This window comes from Channa argus, chromosome 20 (genome assembly GCF_033026475.1).
Source record: "Channa argus isolate prfri chromosome 20, Channa argus male v1.0, whole genome shotgun sequence".
Lineage (NCBI taxonomy): Eukaryota > Metazoa > Chordata > Actinopteri > Anabantiformes > Channidae > Channa > Channa argus.
Window position 1 is genome coordinate 19806542 of NC_090216.1, and position 18868 is coordinate 19825409.

The 18868-nt window shown below is 37.0% G+C and overlaps 2 protein-coding genes across 4 annotated transcripts in view; one reads left to right on the plus strand and one right to left on the minus strand.

Annotated features, from left to right (window-relative positions):
• Positions 1-2654: 2654 nt before the first annotated feature.
• smim22 (small integral membrane protein 22) lies at positions 2655-6663 on the plus strand. Its single transcript, XM_067488561.1, has 4 exons — positions 2655-2865; positions 4812-4954; positions 5921-5991; positions 6372-6663. Exons 2-4 carry the CDS (start codon positions 4825-4827, stop codon positions 6417-6419), a joined length of 249 nt encoding a protein of 82 aa, XP_067344662.1. The 5' UTR covers positions 2655-2865; positions 4812-4824; the 3' UTR covers positions 6420-6663.
• A 637-nt stretch (positions 6664-7300) lies between these two features.
• rogdi (rogdi atypical leucine zipper) overlaps positions 7301-18868 on the minus strand; it is a 41619-nt gene continuing 30051 nt past the window's right edge. Inside the window, exons 8-11 of one of the 3 annotated variants that reach the window (XM_067488558.1) lie at positions 18619-18732; positions 18420-18469; positions 11639-11765; positions 7301-9063 (exon numbers count right to left, since the gene is read on the minus strand). In XM_067488558.1, the coding sequence (XP_067344659.1) occupies positions 9022-9063; positions 11639-11765; positions 18420-18469; positions 18619-18732 (333 nt within the window). In that variant the 3' untranslated portion in view covers positions 7301-9021. Of the gene's footprint in view, positions 9064-11638; positions 11766-13787; positions 13834-13866; positions 15555-18419; positions 18470-18618; positions 18733-18868 lie in introns of those variants that run through there. The other 2 variants (XM_067488560.1, XM_067488559.1) reach the window with 2 other exon arrangements.

The following is an 18868-nucleotide window of genomic DNA, read 5'->3' on the forward strand; positions in this document are numbered from 1 at the left end:
AGCCTATAAACTAACAAATTATAACCTTTTAAAAAAAACAAAAGTACGAAATGCAGTACTGGATTGCATTACATTGTCCTAATGAGGCGCACTGTATATACACAGTATACCAGGCAGTCAATATCGCAGTACTATACAGTAAAGTGGATGTTTTTCTAGGAAGGTTGAGCTACTGTTAAGTAATGAAGTCTGAGTTAGTGTTTTTTGGATTTCTTATCTGTTTATGAATGCTGTCGATGTGCCATAAACATTTGGTACAGAGTACTTCCGGTACCTTTGTGGGTAGAGCTGAAGAATGTGCATCCAAACTCCATGGAGATCCACAAACTGTGTGGACTCCTCGACCTGCTGTCCTGTATTCTGTACTCAACTGTACAGAATCAGCTGTACTCTGATGATTAAACAAAAGTCTACACAGTCAATATTATTTTCTTAGTATAGTCCTGTTGCTGTGTCCTGTGCCTGTGGTTTACTTCTAAATCATGTTTTCTAAATCCATAATTTCACAGGATTTCCTCATAGTTCTCTTTTGTCTGACAATTTTTAATAACAAGACACTCTGGCCATATCTCGTCTCGTTTGGACGCTTGTGTTTTCTTTGGATTAATCTTTGATTTGGAGTTTGTCTTTCAGTTAATTAATCTTTATTTCTTGTTTGCTCAGTCAGTTACTTGTTAATGTGTCTGTTTTCCTGTCCTCTTGGAGTGAATTTCTGTTTTTTTTTCCCTTTTTGCAATATCACTCCTCTCACCTTATTTGCGTCCTTAATATACACTAACCATTACAAAGATCGAGGGTTTGATTAAAACAGGGAGTGGGTTTATTTACATTTTTGGAAAAAACTGAATCTAACAATTAAATGCAGTGTTGAGGCAGTTACTGTCACCATCTAAGTGAATGTTAAAGTCACCCACTTTAATGAATTTTATCTGTACTAAGCACATCGAATAGAAAATCTGAGAATTCACTCAAAAACTCAGAATAGGGCACTTGAGGAGTTAGTTTGGGTGTGAAAGGCTAAGAGTAAGGCTCTCAAATGAGTTATAACTATGTTTAGGTCTAGGGTTTATTGATAAGCTACAATGGAAGATTGCTGCAACTCCTCCACCTCGGCCTGTGCTTCTAGGAACATGATAATTAATATGACTTGGGGGGGTTGACTCATTTAAACTGACATATTCTTCCTGCTGTAACCAAGTTTCATTAAGACATTATAAATCGAATTGATGATCGCTTATTAAGTCATTTACTAACAGAGATTTAGAAGAGAGAGATCTGATATTTAATTATCCACATTTAATAGTTTTGGGGTTTTGTTCTGTAAGAGACGTAGCCTTGACTTTTATTTGGTTAATATGATTAACTCATTTGCTAATGTGTTTATTTTGTTCATTTTTGGTTTATGTAATTTAGTTAATAGTAGTAGTTAGTAGTCGGGGAACAGACAGTGTATAGGTATGTTGGAGTTGTGGGGGGGTGACGGTTGTAAGGACACTGCAGAGAGGCGTGTAGGACTGGATCTCTGCATCCTAGGCTCAACTCTGGATTGTCATACTTTTGGTTGTCTAATAAAACCAGCCATATTTCTGGATAAGAGATCTGCACCATCTAAAGTGGGATGGATGCCATCATGCTAAGTTTTACCCAAAAATGTTTCCAACTTTCTATGTCATTTGCTGGCCACCACCTAGACAGCCATTAGTTGTGCGGCTGTACAGCACATGTCAAAACAAAAATGCAGATCATTTTAACTGTTCAAACAATATTGCTCTTTTCATTGCCTGTGTGGCTCCATTTACATTTAAACCTCCCACTCTAAGTACATCCAGGCTGAGTGAGAGAAATTAAATATTATTCTACACAGCAACTAATTTTAATAAAGCGCAAATCAGTGCAGTCTTAATCATCATTAAGTCGTCACTTGACTTTGAGGACTAGTTTCTTTAATCTGAATATTTCCTGGTCGATGATACCAAACTCTTTTTTCGTTCATTTGATACCTGGCTGACATATATAAAAACCCTTCAGAGAAATATTCATCCAGTTGGATTTACGTTATGTTTTTTCTTTCCTGGAGGAAACCAAACCTTTGTTACATTCCTACATTAATGCTGATTTCCAGACTGCTTCATCCTGCTCGAATATCTCAACATTTTTGTCTTGACTCTCACATACGCAGTTTTTTTGGGCTACTTGCAAGAGAGAAAGGGCGGGAGCGGGAGGCTTTGGTCAAGTCCCATCCATTGAATTCATTTGATATCCATTTTATTGAGTTCTTGTGTGAAAAAGTATTTTGTTAAATGCTTGCATTTTTCTCCTCCTTAACCAAATGAAGGAGGGAAAAACTGTTAAATAAATGTACATGTAAAGTAGGCCATACTATACCCAGCTCCTTATATCCTAAAAACCATTTAATAACCACTAAACAAACTCAGTTTCACTTAAAAATTGAGTTATTTTGTGACATAATTTTATCATGTTTACCTTATTATGCCAGAGGTCTACATGATGTCGTCTAATATAGGTTCTTATTTTTTCTATTTTCCCTAAAAACTAAGCAATCTAACACAACAGCCTCTGTGCAATCTGACTACAAGAGTGGTTTAAAAAGACCACATGGGGGCTCCGGTTTTCTTAGTGGTTAGTTACATAATTCTTGGAGTTAAGAGTCAACAGTTGTCACCATCAATCTGCCTTAATCTTAGGAGAACGTAAAAAAAAAAAATCCTAACACACGTACTTTCAAGGTGTTGCTTTCAAATACGAAAGGACGAAGGTACAATCCAATCAGTGTAGTCAGGTGCTGCGTCTACCTTCGTACCCGGAAGAAGGAAGAATAAAACGACTGATTGACTCCATTTACAGGTAGGCACCTTAATTTTCTAAGAATTTAAAATAATACACCATATAAATTAGAACAAACGACTTTTGATGTATACATGCATGAAAATATTGCTTATTTTATCCAATTTCATCATCTCAATGAATAATGGCTGATCGTAGTTTGATAATTCCCTCTCATAACCAATCAACGCAAAATTAAGCGTTGTCTTTATTTTTTTGTATAATTTTGATTAAAATATACGGGAAATGTAAGAGCATATTTAAAGGTGGGTTTGTACTGTGCTTCTCTGTAAGTTGGTGTTTGTTGTAGGATCTACAGTAACCATCAACACAAATCACACCACCGTGGTGTAGTTCATCCTCTATACATTTTAACGGAGAAAACGAATCTTCACTAGATTTGTTGTGCATTACCAATAAAATTGTTTCTGATCACGCAATAGTGTTTTTACCCCACGATCCGTGTTTGAAGCGTAGTTATTTAAAAGGCATTGCGCCAGCAAATGGCTCACAGGGAAATGACAGAAGTTAGGGACCATCTGTAAAGTGCATGCAGCGTGCTGGCGAACAGGGTTCATAAATGTTTTTCTCATTACCCTTTTTTCCCGCTTTCTTTGTGTTTTCAAAAGTATTTAAAACCAATTTCATACTCTTTTGAGTCTACTCATAACATACAAATGATTTGGTATTGTAATAAAATCATCTAACGTGCTAGGTGTTACAGCATTTTTTCCCCAAGAGCTTCCTTATTTTTTTACTGTGGCGCAGGAGATCGAGCGGTTCGATCCCCTGCCCCTCCGGTCACATGTTCAATTGTCCTTGTGGAACACTAAACCCCAAGTTAGTTGCTCACGGTGAGTGTTGGCCAGCTGCATAGCAGCCCCCCCCCCCAGTGTTTGAGTGTGTGTGATTGTGACTGTGAATGGGTAAACGAGAAGCAGTGTAAAGCGCTTTGAGTACCAGTAGGTAGAAAACCACTATAAGTGCAGACCATTTACCATTTACTGAGTTAAAATCACTTTACTAAGTCTAAATCACTTTATTGACATCTAAGCTTCCTCCCACTATATGCACAACCCTTAGATTTTGAATAAAAAAACATGCATTGAGGTCAAATAAACCTGTTGTTTAATACTTTCTACCCTTTATGTTTGAAATATGTCAAAGCAACTGTTTTTTTATAAGGGCCTACTACTACATGCACAACCTTAAGATTTCAGATAAAAAGCACACAACATGACCCCGTGGCCTGTTACACTGTTTTTAGACAGTCAGTTGCCCATATGAATGTTAAAACTAGTTCAGCTTACTGTATGACAATATGGTAAATGGTCTGCACTTATATAGCGCTTTTCTACCTATTGGCACTCAAAGCGCTTTACACTGCTTCTTATTCACCCATTCACACTCACCGGAGCAGCTGGGCATTGAACCAACAACTTTGAGATTGGTGGACAACCGCGCTACCTTCCTGCGCCACAGTCGCCCATATAATAGGACTTAATATGACATTAAGAAGTGAGTACAAGCTAAATCTGTAAATACATATTGAAGCTAATCAAAGTTTTAAGACATGAATATGATATGACAGTGTATCCTAAAAAAATATCGTCCTGAAAAGGTTTGTCTACACAAACTGTCCTGATTATACCTGACCTTATAGTTGTCTTCCAAAGTCAAATTTCTTACATCTCATTGGGTTACAGAATTTTAACATTATATATAATATAATTATTGCTTTATCCACAATAAAATGATGATTTTCTTTTTAAATTTACAATCAATCTGAGAATTGTTGTTGACTCATTTTCTCCAATAATCAATGGTTGTATCAATGTCAAAGTAATTTCTAAATTTTTAATAACAACAAGCATAAAGTAATAAATCCATCATTTCACAGTTTGTTGATATATTTAACTGATTTGCCTTAAGTCATTAATTATCTACTGTAATGTCTCTGTTCTCAGATCAGTTTAGGCAATGGATCTGAGGGATGTCAAGCAGGAGTTTGAGGATCAGTTCAGTGATGTGGTTTCTCGACTGCAGTCCAAGCAGTTCTTTCAGTCTGACTGGGACATTGCTTCTTTTGCGGTCTTCTTCATCTTCATTGGTAAGTAAAGGTAAAAGAAGTGGGATTATACAGGTGAACAAGACACAGTGTAAAACACAAGAATCAGAGTCAGGGTTTGCAAATGCATGAGAGAAAAAAATCCGCTCCGCATTTGAAAATCTCCAACACTGCCTCTTCTTGCCATTTTAAGTTGCCTGACCGAAGCTACAAGTTGTAGCTGTAGTTTAACAAGTGTTCCCTTTTAAAAGGAATGATGCTGTTTCATCGCTTCCCTTCACTCAGCCAGTCCCATTAATCTAACTTATGAATTAAGATCTGTGTTAATAGAATTAAGATGATGACCAAGCATTTAAATATACATTATTAAGATATTAATATTACATATAAAAGAAAGCTTTCGATGTATAAATTATGCCGTAGCCCTCTCTGTCAGGTCTTCCACATAATTGCAACCTGTGGCATCTATAAAAACTCTTTCACTACTGCATACTAAATGTGTAAAACAGATTTTACAGAGAACTACTTAGTCTTTGTAATTAATTTTTAGTTACTGCCTTCAACTTGTCAAAAATGTAGCCATTCTATGATTCTGCTTCAAAACTCTGAAGGTGTTGTAAGTCTGGGCTAGGTGTGATGGTCAGTCTCCAGATATATACATTCACTGGCCACTTTATTATGTATACCTGTACTATCTAATGCAATCAAATACAGCAGCTCTGACATTAATTCAACTTTTACAATGGTTTAATTTCTCAGTTTTTAAATTGAAACTGCCAGAAAGGTGATAACTCTACTCTGTTTATTATTGAGGTTGAAGTGGGTTGTGAATTTGTACTGAAGTGCAATCTATTTAAAATGACTGAGCTGCTGTGTTGGATTCCATTAGATTTTACTTACAGTTGTACCCTAATAAAGTGGCAGGGGGGTGTACTGTGAAAGGGTATAGGTCCTGACAAGAATATTTTACTACACTGAACAATAATTACTTGTGCTCGGTGTTCTCAGGTATGGTTGTGCTGCTGTTCATCCTGGTCCTCATTCGCTGCTTCTGCTGCTGCTACTGTGATGATGAGAAGGTAAAAACACAAGAGGAAAAACAAAGGAAGAAATTACACTAGTTTTGAGATGGTGGTGGATAGATAAATATTAAAGAATGAGAAAGCTGAACTCTCAGAACACTGATGGAATCTATAGTTTTTATTAGGATGACTGTTAGAGCAAGTTATCTACAGAGAACAGTGTTAACAGAAAAGTCATCATTCCAAAATTTTAATTTACTGTTCACTACAGACAATATCAGGTTAAAGTCACGTCATGATTTGGCAGTGATGGCAGTGCCATGTTGTGTGTCTAATGGTATCTAATGAATTGATTTTACATTAAGCTAAGGCCAAGTTTTTTTTTTTACTCTGGCAACAATAAGTTGCAAAGAAAATGATTTGAGTTTCCTCAATAGCCTCGAAGAAAGAAGATTGGCATAGAGAACGTCGCTTTGGAGCCCTGACAACTGAACTGTACTAACAAAGAATGGAATCGTGACTGAAGTTAGAAGAACAAATTATTGCATATATATACATGCACTCGTTAACTGTCACTATTTTGTCTTTATTGCTAAAATACCACAGAGGAGGTGAAAACTCTGCTTTCTGTATTTAATGACTTTGTAAAATTGAAGAGTTTTTTACTCTGTGGGAAGGATGTTGTTTTAATTTGAAGACTTTAGTTAGTAATAAAAAGGTATAATCTTGCACTGTGTGTATTCTTTGTCATTCCATTTTCATTTATGTAATACTGTCTGCAATCAGACAGACACAAATACTTCTGTAAAGCACAAAGTACACTAAATCATATTATGGCAAATATTAAGACAAAGGCGAGTGATCTGTTGTTAATGCAGCAGGACATTTTAAAAAACTAGTCCACACTAGCTCACATACCATAAGTCTGTTAAACTGTATTTGTTTCTGTCATGAACAATTGTTTATGTCAGAACAGAATTCTTAAAATTCCGTTGACAAATTACCTGCATGTTTTCGTGTATAATTTCCTCTTGGAAAAATATATGGGAGAAAGTTAACCCATCTGTTGCTAAGAGGTTTCTATTCATTTGTCCATGATCTGATTAAGATCTCTAACTACTGCGTGATCTAAGACAACAGAGTTTACAAGAAGGGAGATGCTTCTAGGATCTTACACATGTAAAAAACAAGAGAAATAGATAAAAAAAAATCAGTATTCACTGAAAGCTTAAAGAATGTGATGGCTGAACACTTAAATACACTTGATAGATATACATCTAAAGAGTGGAGGAAAAACACATTTATACTGTATGTAGCTTTACTGCAGCAGGTAGCAAAGGTCATCAGAAAGAGTTCAACATGGACACATAGTTTAGAATAGTTTTATTGCACATACAATTTCCATATTTAATATAGGCAACATTAACACTGGAATGAAGTGAACAAACATGACTGGATTAGTGTCTGGTTCACAGGGAATCGACGTGCAAAACACGAAATAAATACAATAATACAATAAACACAAATAATTGTTTATATCAACTAACATGATGGGTAGCTGAATAATTAAGTAACATTAGGTATGTTTATGTTCCCTCATAAACATGTATGCATTCACACACAGTAATCTGTAATAACTTTGCTTTAATAGATGTTTGCTGATTGTATTGGTTGTATCTGTAGCAGCAATACCCAGGAAAAGAAGTAACAAATTATATTTACTGGCGTTACTGTGACAAAGTAGATTTTTGTATACTTGTACTTTTTGGAGTATTTAAAAAATAACATTTTACATGTACTTAAGTATATTTATTTCAGGATTTCGTAGCACTTAAGAGCTCTGTAATAGCAGCGTAACATTTCTAAAATAACAAGGTAATATAGGGGCATCTTGTACATGTATTCCTTCGTACTTAATTGGCATGATAAAAAAGTCCATTAAAAGTCCATTACTCATTTAAAACAAGTCTTTAATAAATCTTTAAATAAGTCTTCACATGCACATTTAATGTAAATGTAGATTTCAAGGAACTAAGAATCAGTAATATTGACACCTAAGCACATTGTTCTAGTAATGATTTATGCCTCATCATCTAATCTCCTGAACACTTCATTCATGCTAAATAGTTTGCACTTATATAGCACTTTTCTACCTATTGGTAATGAATGGACACACCAATGGGGGGAGCTGCTATGCAGCTGGCCAACATTGGGTATAAGTTGGGGTTCATTGTCTTGCTCAAGGACACTTCGACATGTTACCAGAGGAACCATGGATTGATCCAGCCCTGGGATTGGTGGAGAACTGTAACAGTCTCTCTGTCTCTCTGTCTCTCTCACTCGAAAATTGTATGTGTGAGGTGCACACTGTTTCCTCACTTGTTCTGTTAATAGAATTCCAGCTAAAAAGGCGTATGGATTTTTTCCTTCCCATAAGTGTAATTTAAACATCTTTTCTCAATACTTTCAGCTCAACTATTATTGTAAATTGAAGCTTTAGTCCCAAATATAAGTTAAATCCACTTTGGTAATGTTCAAAGGCAAAATTATGAAATTATGAAACTATCCGAATAGTTATAAATCTGACTGTATGTTCAGAGGGCCTTTGTGAATGCAGAACTGTTTATCTTATGTGGGAATGCAAAAAATGTTAGAAGAATTAAATTAATGAGGGAAGAAAAAAGTATTTCAGAAACATACTATTCCACTTCTGAGCTTTTATATCTGCTTATACCTTCTGCTCTGCTCAACAAGACAGTTCAGAAAAATTCGAGATAAAAATCAGACAAATACTCAAGTACTAAACTGCGTAGAAAATATTTCTTATAAATCAGCAATCACATTGACAAGGTTAGGTCAGTACTATGAGATGCAATACACACATATCAGAGGAATGTCAGAATGTCAGAAGGGCAAACAACTGGGAATTGCAAACACTGATATCTGTTGGGGTTCAATTGGAAGCATGCAACACTTTAGATGGAATTACCGGATAATAAACATCTTAAAAAAAAAAACATTCCCAGGATGTCCCTCAAACTTGTGTAGTTAGTAAGACAGGTCTCTGAAGAATGAATCAGAAGGCGATTAGAAAGGTCTGTAGTTCCAGAAACTAGAGAACACCGATATCTGCAGGGAATGAAAGTAAAGGGGACCTTAATGTGAAATTATTTTAGCAAGCAAAGAGTTATTTAGCAACAAACCAATCACAGCTAAAAAGACAGTTTGCGAGTAGGTATGCTGGAATACAAGCAACTGGCAAACTCTGAACTGAATTGGCACTGACTTTGTTTGACCAGGAAAACGGGGCCATCACTGCAGGCTAGAATTGGTGGGGAGACTGAGATGGCATTCTGCAATGGACAATACCAGAATCTATGACAGTCTACAAAATAAGGGCCATGGATTTGGTGGCTGCATTGCAGCTACTCTCAAATAATCCTTTTGTGCCTTATTTGTGTGTGTATTTCTCCTACTGAACCAGTGACAGCATGATGCACAGATGACATGCCTACATCAATCAGGCATAACATTATGACCACCTGTGCAATTTAATGCAATCTAATACAATGGCTCTGCCATTATTTCTACTTTTACAAGGTTATAATTTCTCAGTTTTTAGGTTGAACTCTCAGTAAGGTGATAATACTATAATGTGTTTATTATCATGGTCAAAGTGGGTAGTGGAGTCATACTAGAGTGACTTATAAGAAGAGATAGTTCTAATAATTTGGCCACTCTATTTACATTTCCTGACCAAGGTAGCAAATGACTTTTGACCTGTCCCTTTAAATTTCCATCGTGACCCTGACTTGCTATCTGGTTAATTAACAGGATTAGTTTAATGTGTTTTTCTACCATTATTAACCTTGCTCTGAATCGGTTCCCCTACCACATTGTCTCTCGTGACACCGATCACTCTCCACTCTGCAAAGTTAAAATTCGCCCTCCCTGCCTGTTATGTACCTGAACCAACCTCCTGGGGTTACCGGTTTTGTAGAGACTTTAAAAATGTCTGGTAGACTCTGAAAGCCTTTCTAGAGCTTAACCCTTGTTAAGAACTCCAAAAAACTCCATGTTTAAGCTCTAAGAAAAGAAGAATGTCCCAAGACTAACCATATTTTTGTTTCCTAAATTCATTTAATTATAATTCTTGTTTTAAATTCTTTTCAAATGTATCCATACTGTATTTAAACATGTGTTAGTTATCACTAACACATGAACTAGTACTGTATGTTAAATGAATACCAGGAATGAATAGTAATTTATTCAAACTTGAAATATTCTAAAAATGTTTACATACAGTATTTTTGGTTTTCATGAGCTGTTATCCATAATTTACCCATAATTGTTATTTTAATTTAATATGCATAAGTATAGTCCTAATCCACTGACTTTAACTTACTGCACACATCTAGATTATTGTTTTAACGGAGTCTGAGAGTCAGAACATGAATATATGGATAATAACCAGCAATTTATTGAACATGTATTAAACATGTTATGTCTCTGTTGCCAGTCTCTTTCAGTATTTAAAGAGTGTAGAGGAAGATGGTCTATTTTAAAACAATATGTGGCACATCATCACTGTCTGATTCTCCCAGTTATACTTTCATTCATATCAATAATCTATGCTTATAAACCTATTTATTTTTACTTTTAATATTTTTATCCTTTTAAATGTAAAAACTTTTACTTACGGTTTTAAATCATGAAAAATACAATGTATCAGTTTGTATCAGATCTATAACACACAGAACATTAAGGTAAGTAAATATAAGTATGGACTGAAATAGGTATCGGCTAATACCTAATACTAAAAATATTCTCTTATTTGGGTCTTGGAACCCATAATATGGATCTGGACATACCTTATTTTTACACGTAATTTTAGTGATAAGCAAACGTAATGAAAAAAGTTAAGTGAGTTTCAGTTTTTGAATTAAATTACAACAAAAAAAGACCAAAAAAGTAAAACTTTTTTTTCACTAAAATAATTTATCAAAATATCATCCAAAAAACAAGTTACAAACCTCAACATCGTGCATTTGCTACTTATCTGCATATTTGCATATATGCATATTTTTGCAGTTTAGTCTCCTTGTTTTGCTTAAAATTATTGCTACTGTTTATTGATTTGAGGTCATCATTGCTTCGTAAAACTAGCTTTACATTATTTTTGCACTTTTATTGCTGCCTGCTATTGAAACATGACCTTCTGTTGTTGTTGCAGATTTTCAAGGAAAATGTCATTCTTACCACACCAAACGGTCCAATAGTTGCTGTAACATACAGCTTTATCAGAATGCTAAAGAGACAAGTAGAGAAGTTTCAAATTTAAAGTCTTAAGTATGGAATTACCTCTAACATTAGATAAGTAAATGGTCTGCACTTATATAGCGCTTTTCTACATATTGGCACTCAAAGCACTTTACACTGCTTCTTATTCGCCCATTCACACTCACAATCACACACACACTCATACACCGATGGGGGAGCTGCTATGCAGCTGGCCAACACTCACCAGGAGCAACTAAGTTGGAGTTCAGTGTCTTGCTCAAGGAAACTTCAACATGTGACTGGAGGAGGTGGGGATTGAACCAACAACTGTGAGGTTGGTGCTCAACCGCTCTACCGCTTCCTGCGCCACAGTCGCAGTATTTTAAGAAGAAAAATATTATTAATATATAGAAGAGACACCCACCTTGTCCTTAAGCTGCTGACAGAGCTGCAGAGAGATGGTGAAGAACACCAGTGTATCATTGAGCCAGGGCACCACACACTCCACCTTGTGAACGTGGCTCACCTCGAACCGATTGTTGTTGAGCTCGCTGTGAAAAGAAGTGTTCAGAGAATAAGGTAAAGACAGATTTACAGTCAGGTCTATAAGCTTTTAAAGAGTGATACAATTTTTCCAATTGTGCATGTGTGGCTGTGGCTATGGAGGTAAAGAGGGCCACCAATCCTGGCATTTGCAATTAAATCCCCAGCTCCACTTGTTGAAGGGTCCTTTGTTTGTTATCTTTGCATTCAGTCCAAGTAAACCCTCTCATTAAAGTTGGCAATATTATATCCTGCCTTATGTTAAACACAGGTTATTTAGAATGAGGCAAAGGAATTAATCCAGCTATTTTTATTATAATTGTTCGCTGCCACCTCTTCAGTAACATCAGCGTAGGCCTGACACTACAAATACAAATTTAGAGACAGTGGCACTGAAGAAAAGACAGGAGGCAGAGCTGGAGGTAGCAGAGCTTAAGATGTTGAGGTTCTCTTTGGGAGGGACGAGGATGGACAGGATCAGGAATGAGGACATCAGAGGGACAGCTCATGTTAGATGTTTCGGAGATAAAGTCAGAGAGGTCAGATTGAGGTGGTTTGGTCATGTTCAGAGGAGAAACTGTGAATATATCGGTAGAAGGATGCTGAGGTTGGAGCTGGAGAGGAGATTTATGGATGTAGTGAGAGAGGACATGAAGTTAGTTGGTGTGAGAGACGAGGATGCAGAGGACAGAGTTAGATGGAGGCACATGATTCGCTGTGGCGACTCCTGAAAGGGGAACAGCTGAAAGGAAAAGAAGAAGATAATCTTTTATTACACACTTTCATCCACATGTTCCAGCCTGTTTGCACATCTCTCTTCACCTCTTTTCCACACTCTCTGTATGTAGACGTACACATTTTTTTAAAGTTAGAAAAGTACATGATTAAAAATTTCAATAAAGTTCAAAAGTACAAATACACAACTAATAAGACAAATATAAATAGTATTGAATGTGATGATATTTATAAACAAAAGTTGAATCTGTTTTTTTTTTTTGTCCTTTCGACATATCCCGTGAGTTCAGGGTCGCCACAGCGGATCCGCATGTTGGTTTGGCACAGTTTTTTACGCCGGATGCCCTTCCTGACACAACCCTCCCCAATTTCTACCGGGCTTGGACCGGCACTGCACATCTGGGGAGGGGAATGGGCTGTAAGGGGTTCAGTGTCTTGCCTAGAGACACTTCGACATATAGCCAGGCCCGGGGATCGAACCACTGACCCTGTGATCCATGGATGAATGCCTTTTATCAACTGAGCCACAGCTGCCCCCAAAAGTTGAATCTGTTTACTTTATTAAAAAAACTCAAAGGTGAAAATTTTGCCAAAGAAATTTATAGTAATTAATGAAAAGTAGCAACAAATTGGCATAGCTAATCATGTTTGAGCTTATTTTGACTTTGTGCAATTTATTTTCTCTACTCATTCCAACCTTCATGTGCACACCTCCACCTCTTTTTTCATACTCTCCATTGCGCTGAACCGTTGACCATTTACAGTTTACCTTCCTTCTCTGCATCATGCCAACCAACTCTTTAGCCTTCCCTGTCATATTCCTAACATTCCAAGTCTCTTCTCTCAGTCATACACTCTTAGCTTTCATCTTCTTTCTCTGCCTATTGACATGCCTTCCTCCTCTCCTTCTTCGACCAACAATAGCCCAATTTCCACTGGCATCCTGTATGTCAACAGTACCGGTGGCGGTTGTTGTTAACCCAGGCCGGGACAAATCCGATATGGAAGTCATGATTCACATGTTTGATTTAGCATGTTTTACGTCAAACTCAAGAACACCATACTCCAGTCCTTTATTCAGAATTTGTTTACTAAATGTTCAGATTTTCTATCCAATTTAGAATAAAAAACACTGCAGTAGGTGCTTATCTAAAAACTGCTTTTAAAACATTTTAAGAAATTATTCTATTATCATTTGCCCCACCATGTGTCAATACATTGGAGAGTAGCCACCTTAATCTTACTCACAAGTTGATTATGGTAAATGGTCTGCACTTACATAGTCTTATTGTGCCCATAATTCTGCAGCCTCACTGCATACAGTACTCCACTGTTGCCCCTCTGAAAAAGAAGGCAGTAAACCAGAAGAGGTGATTTCCATGGTATAGTTCACAAATTTGCTACCTAAAGCAGGCGTCATGAAAGTTGGAAACGAAGGGGCATTCCACTATTTTATAAGATTCGTGTTTAGCCTGGAAAAAATGGTAATAATATATAAAAAGCCCTCTGTTAAAGCTAGAGCAGCTTTTCTTTTCAGCAATTATAGAGGAAAACAAGTCCTGGTTTCTTTTTATCACTGTAGCCTGGCTAACTAAGTGCCATACTGTAGTTCTGTTGAGCCTAGTGTTCCCTTAACTCTAAGCAGCAATGACTTCATGATTTCCTTTAGGAATAAATTTGTAGCTATTAAAATTAACCAGATCCTTCCCCCAAAATATTACAGACAGATCTTCATATACAACAGTGCTAGAATCATCAATAAAGCCCAAATTCAATTAAATATAATTTTATTTATATTATGTCAATTCACAACAAGTGAATCAATTCACAACAAGTCATCTCAAGGCTCACTCACTCTCACTCTTAGACTGCTTTTTACCCATCTGACTTTAACTATTACCTCATCAAAACTAACAACATCTCAGGATGCTTTACTTTTATAGACATGTAAAATGTCACTTATATAGTGCTGTTATCCAAAGCGCTTTACAATGTTGCTTTCCATTCACCCATTCTCACACCGATGGCGGTGGCTGCCATGCAAGGTGCTCACCTGACCCACCGGGAGCAACTTGGGGTTCAGTGTCTTGCCCAAGGACACTTCGACATGTAGCCAGGAGTAGGGATCGAACCCACTGACCCTGTGGTCCATGGTCCACTGCCTTACCAACTGAGCTACAGCCGCCCACATGTTCGTATTAGATATCATCAGTTTATCTAAACAGGCTATGAAACAAAGGCCTATAAAGTAGCTGTAATCAAAAATCTAGTTAAAAAAAAATCTTATCTTGACCCAGGTGCTTTAGCCAATTACAGACCAATATCCCATTTCCGCTTTATTTCTAAAATACCTAAAATAGTAGCTGAAAAGCCACCTGTACAGGAATGTTGATAACAATCCATGCAATCCTTACATACAAAGAAATCAAATCATAGATGTCTATTAATTAAGTGATGTGTTATATGAAATAAGCAAAGGAAAAAATATTGAACACATGAAGAGAGGGAGGTGCAAAAAGACATGGAAAGCCAAGACACCAGCTGAAACCAGTAATGACAAAGCAATCTTGCCCCTTGCAAATAATATTATTTCAGCTGACGGCCTATAAAAAGGTGTCTCATTATGAAGGTGTCACATAAGAAACATCTTACAATGGGTAAAAGCAAATAGCTTGTTGAAGTGTTGAAGTGTCTTTGAGCAACTTAGTTTCTTATTTTATCTGTGTGTACATACTTCATATTTGTTGTGTGTCACACCTTTGCATTTTAACTTTATTTTTTAGACTATGTGTATGCACCTGACACCAAGACAGTGTAGGACATGTATGAGAGCAGTAAGACAGTGGTGAAGTTTGCTGTAGGTGTTACAGGGGAGTTCAAGTGGAGGTTGGTCTCCATCAAGGATTGGCTCTGAGCCCCTTCTTGTTTGCTCTGGAGATAGACAGGCTGACCAATGGGGTTAGACAGTATTTCAATGGACTATAATGTTTGCCGATGACATTGTGGTTTGTAGTGAGAGCTGGGAGCAGGTGGAGGAAAATCTAGAGAGGTGGAGGTCTGCTCTGGAAAGCAGAGGAATGATGGTTAGCTGCAGCAATACATAATAAATGTGTGTGAATGAAAGGTGTGAGGTTACAGGAACCAGAAGTAAAGAATGTGCAGAATGGGCCTAAGGTACTTAGAGTGAACAGTTCAGAACAACAGAGAGTGTGGAAAAGAGGTGAGGGGGCATGTGCAAGGAGGATGGAACGGGTAAAGAAAAGTGTCAAGTGTGTTGTGTAATAAAAGATTATCAGTGAGAATAAAAAAAAAGGTTTTCAAGATGGTGGTGAGACCAGCGATGTTGTACGGCCTAGAGACAGTTGCGCTGAAGAAAAGACAGGAGGCAGAACTGGAGGTAGCAGAGCTTAAGATGTTGAGGTTCTCTTTGGGAGTGACGAGGATGGACAGGATCAGGAATGAGGACATCAGAGGGACAGCTCATGTTAGATGTTTTGGAGATAAAGTCAGAGAGGCCAGATTGAGGTGGTTTGGACATGTTCAGATGAGAGAATGTGAAAATATGAGTAGGATGCTGAGGTTGGAGCTGCCAGGCAGGAGGTCTAGAGGAAGATCAAAGAGGAGATTTATGGATGTAGTGAGAGGACATGAAGTTAGTTGGTGTGAGAGAAAAGGATGATGAGGACAGAGTTAGATGGAGGCAGATGGTTTGCTGTGGCAGCTGAAAGGAAAAGAAGAATGGGAAGCAAAGCCTTTAGTTATCAAGCTCGTCTCCTGTGGAACCAGCTCCTGGTGCAGATTTGGGGAACAGATACCTTCTCTACTTTTAAGACTAGACTTTTAAAACCTTCCTCTTTGTTTATAGTTAGCCTGTAGCAGCTTTACTACAGCTTAGACTGCTGCCGGACACACCTCCCATTGCAGTGATCTCCTTTCATCCCCTCTTCACTCTCTCCTCTTACCTGCTCACTTTGTACCTTTGTGTAGGTGTCCCCGTCTTTGGAGATGTGTGTTTTCCAGTGCCCAGCTACTGGTCCTACCAACTAGCCCCATGTGTTTTTTTTTGCTCTTTTCTCTCTCCACTTTCCACTCACCCCAACCACTCAAGACAGATGGTGGCTCACCCTGAGCTTGGTTCTGCTAGGGGTTTCTTCTATTAAAGGGAGTTTTTCCTCTCCACCGTTGCCTATGTCTGGCTCAAGGGGTATTTGTTACATTTTTCTACGTAAGTTGATGGTCTTGACTTTACATAATAAAGTACGCTGAGATTACTTTACTGTGAATTGGTGCTATATGAATAAAGTTGAATTGAATTGAATATACGCTGCCAAGTAAAAGTTTAGAAACACACATTCATCTTTTTTTATCTAATAAAATGTATAAGTATAACAAAGTACACAAAAATCAAGAACGATTAATTTTTAAGCCTTTTTGAGCACAGAATAATTGGTCTTATGAAATTTTATGGTAAACTTCAGCACTAACTTCCTGACAAATACATGGAATTCTACTGATCAGGTTCTGCAGAAATTCAAGTACGTCTCTCCCAGCTTTTACAAGATAAAATAACCAATCTTAAAATGAAATTATTATTATTATTATGTGTTTTAATTTGACTTTTCATTTTTAGCATAAATTAGAACTAATAATGGTTAAATAAAACCTGCTTTTATAGGAAGGTATAAGAACGGAAGGTTATTCTCCATGAGAAATTTCTTTCTCATGGAGATTTCTTTAAAAGGTGCACAGAATGGTCTCCAGAGCCATGCTGAAACTTCATCCAATCAGGACAGAACTTGAAGTAGAGGGCCTATGTCCCAAGAAGACAAAAATGAACGACTGTCCTACTTGAGAAACACACACCTCTCTGACCTTGAATTGGTGACATCTTTAAATAAAACAAGAGAGTAACCAGTGTGCATAGGCTCTAAGTAAGAGACTTAGATCTGGTGGCTTCATGGGCAGGGTTGCCAACAAAAAACCCCAACTAAGTCTGGCAAATTGGGAGACAAGGTTGCAGTGGGCCAAGGTTCACAAACAGTGGACTTAAGATGACTAGAACAAAGTCTTGTGATCTAATGAGTTAAACTTTGAGGTTTTTGGATCTAAGTCAAGAACATATGCCAGATGCAGAGCTCATAAAAACAAGATAGATGGTTTTACTTCTTGTAAGTCTTCTGTTGAAATAAAGAAATAAATGACCAAATATTTTAGTACGTGTGTGTAAAATCTCTATCATCGGCTTTCCTTCCTTCCTAAAATAATTTATAGAGTAAAAACACTGATATTATCAGGGGTTTTTCTTTACCAAGGACAGACTTCTGCAGTCACTGTTTTCCATGTCTTCCAGGCCTTTTGGTGTTGTCTTGTCAGTGTCAATCAACTGTTGATTTGGTTTCTGCAATGTTTTATAATGAGTTATATTATTTCTTACAGCCTAATAAGTGCCTGCCTGCTTTCATAGACAACTCTATGAAATTCCTATTATATATTATATACACATGGTTGCAATTCATAAACAGTACAATTACTTTTGTTAAAGCTCTTCAATTTCAACTAAAAGTATAAACCTCAAATACATACCGATTGCTTCTATTTAAATCCACTGTAGTAGTGTACAGGTGCAGAAATTACATGAACTATGTCACGGTTCAAATACTTCTGGACTTGATGGTAAGCAGCGTTAAAGATACATTTTTTGAATAGGACCCAGCGCCTTAGAATCCAAGAATTCCAAGACCGATTTTCAAACTGTTCTAAGGCACCCCAAGCCAACATCGAAAGAATAGCACCACTGAGAACTGCTTCGTTGAGTTATGTAAGCTTCATCTGGGCCAACAAAAATAGAGAACACACCACAAAGACAAAAGCTGACAAGTATGTAAGCAAAGAAGGACAAAAATAAAGAGGAAAGAAGCAGGACTTACAACATAGCTCCAGGGCTGTGTAACACTGAGCTTCCAGTTGGCTTGAAATTCTACAGAAAAGAGAGAAAACAAAAACACGTTTGTCGTGTGACATTTGAAAACATGCTGGGATTGACTGAAAATAAACCACCAGGAGTATAAAATAGATGGATTGGACCATTTTCATGATATAGTGTTAAACACAGTTATGAGTTCAAACCTTGGTGGTGTTAGGGGGCAGCACATGAAGTTGGTAGACAGTCAGACACAGTTTGCTTGGGTTGATGTAAAAGTTCACCATCACATCCCCAGGCATAGGAGGAGTGAACATTTTCTGGTATTGAAAGAATAAACAAAAAAAGAAAGAAAAACTGAAAACAGTAACAATAAACACTTGACAAATAAATTAAAAACCGAGAAAATGACAAGTTTGTTTTTATTTATTATTTTAACCTTTTGCTTAAAAGATG

What these genes read in the sequence shown, in the direction of transcription:
- smim22 (XM_067488561.1), top strand. Translation starts at nt 4,825, where the DNA reads ATGGATCTGAGGGATGTCAAGCAGGAGTTTGAGGATCAGTTCAGTGAT. An exon ending in GGTCTTCTTCATCTTCATTG is followed by an intron (nt 4,955 to 5,920) that starts GTAAGTAAAGGT and finishes CGGTGTTCTCAG; the next exon opens with GTATGGTTGTGCTGCTGTTC. An exon ending in GCTACTGTGATGATGAGAAG is followed by an intron (nt 5,992 to 6,371) that starts GTAAAAACACAA and finishes TTTCCTCAATAG; the next exon opens with CCTCGAAGAAAGAAGATTGG.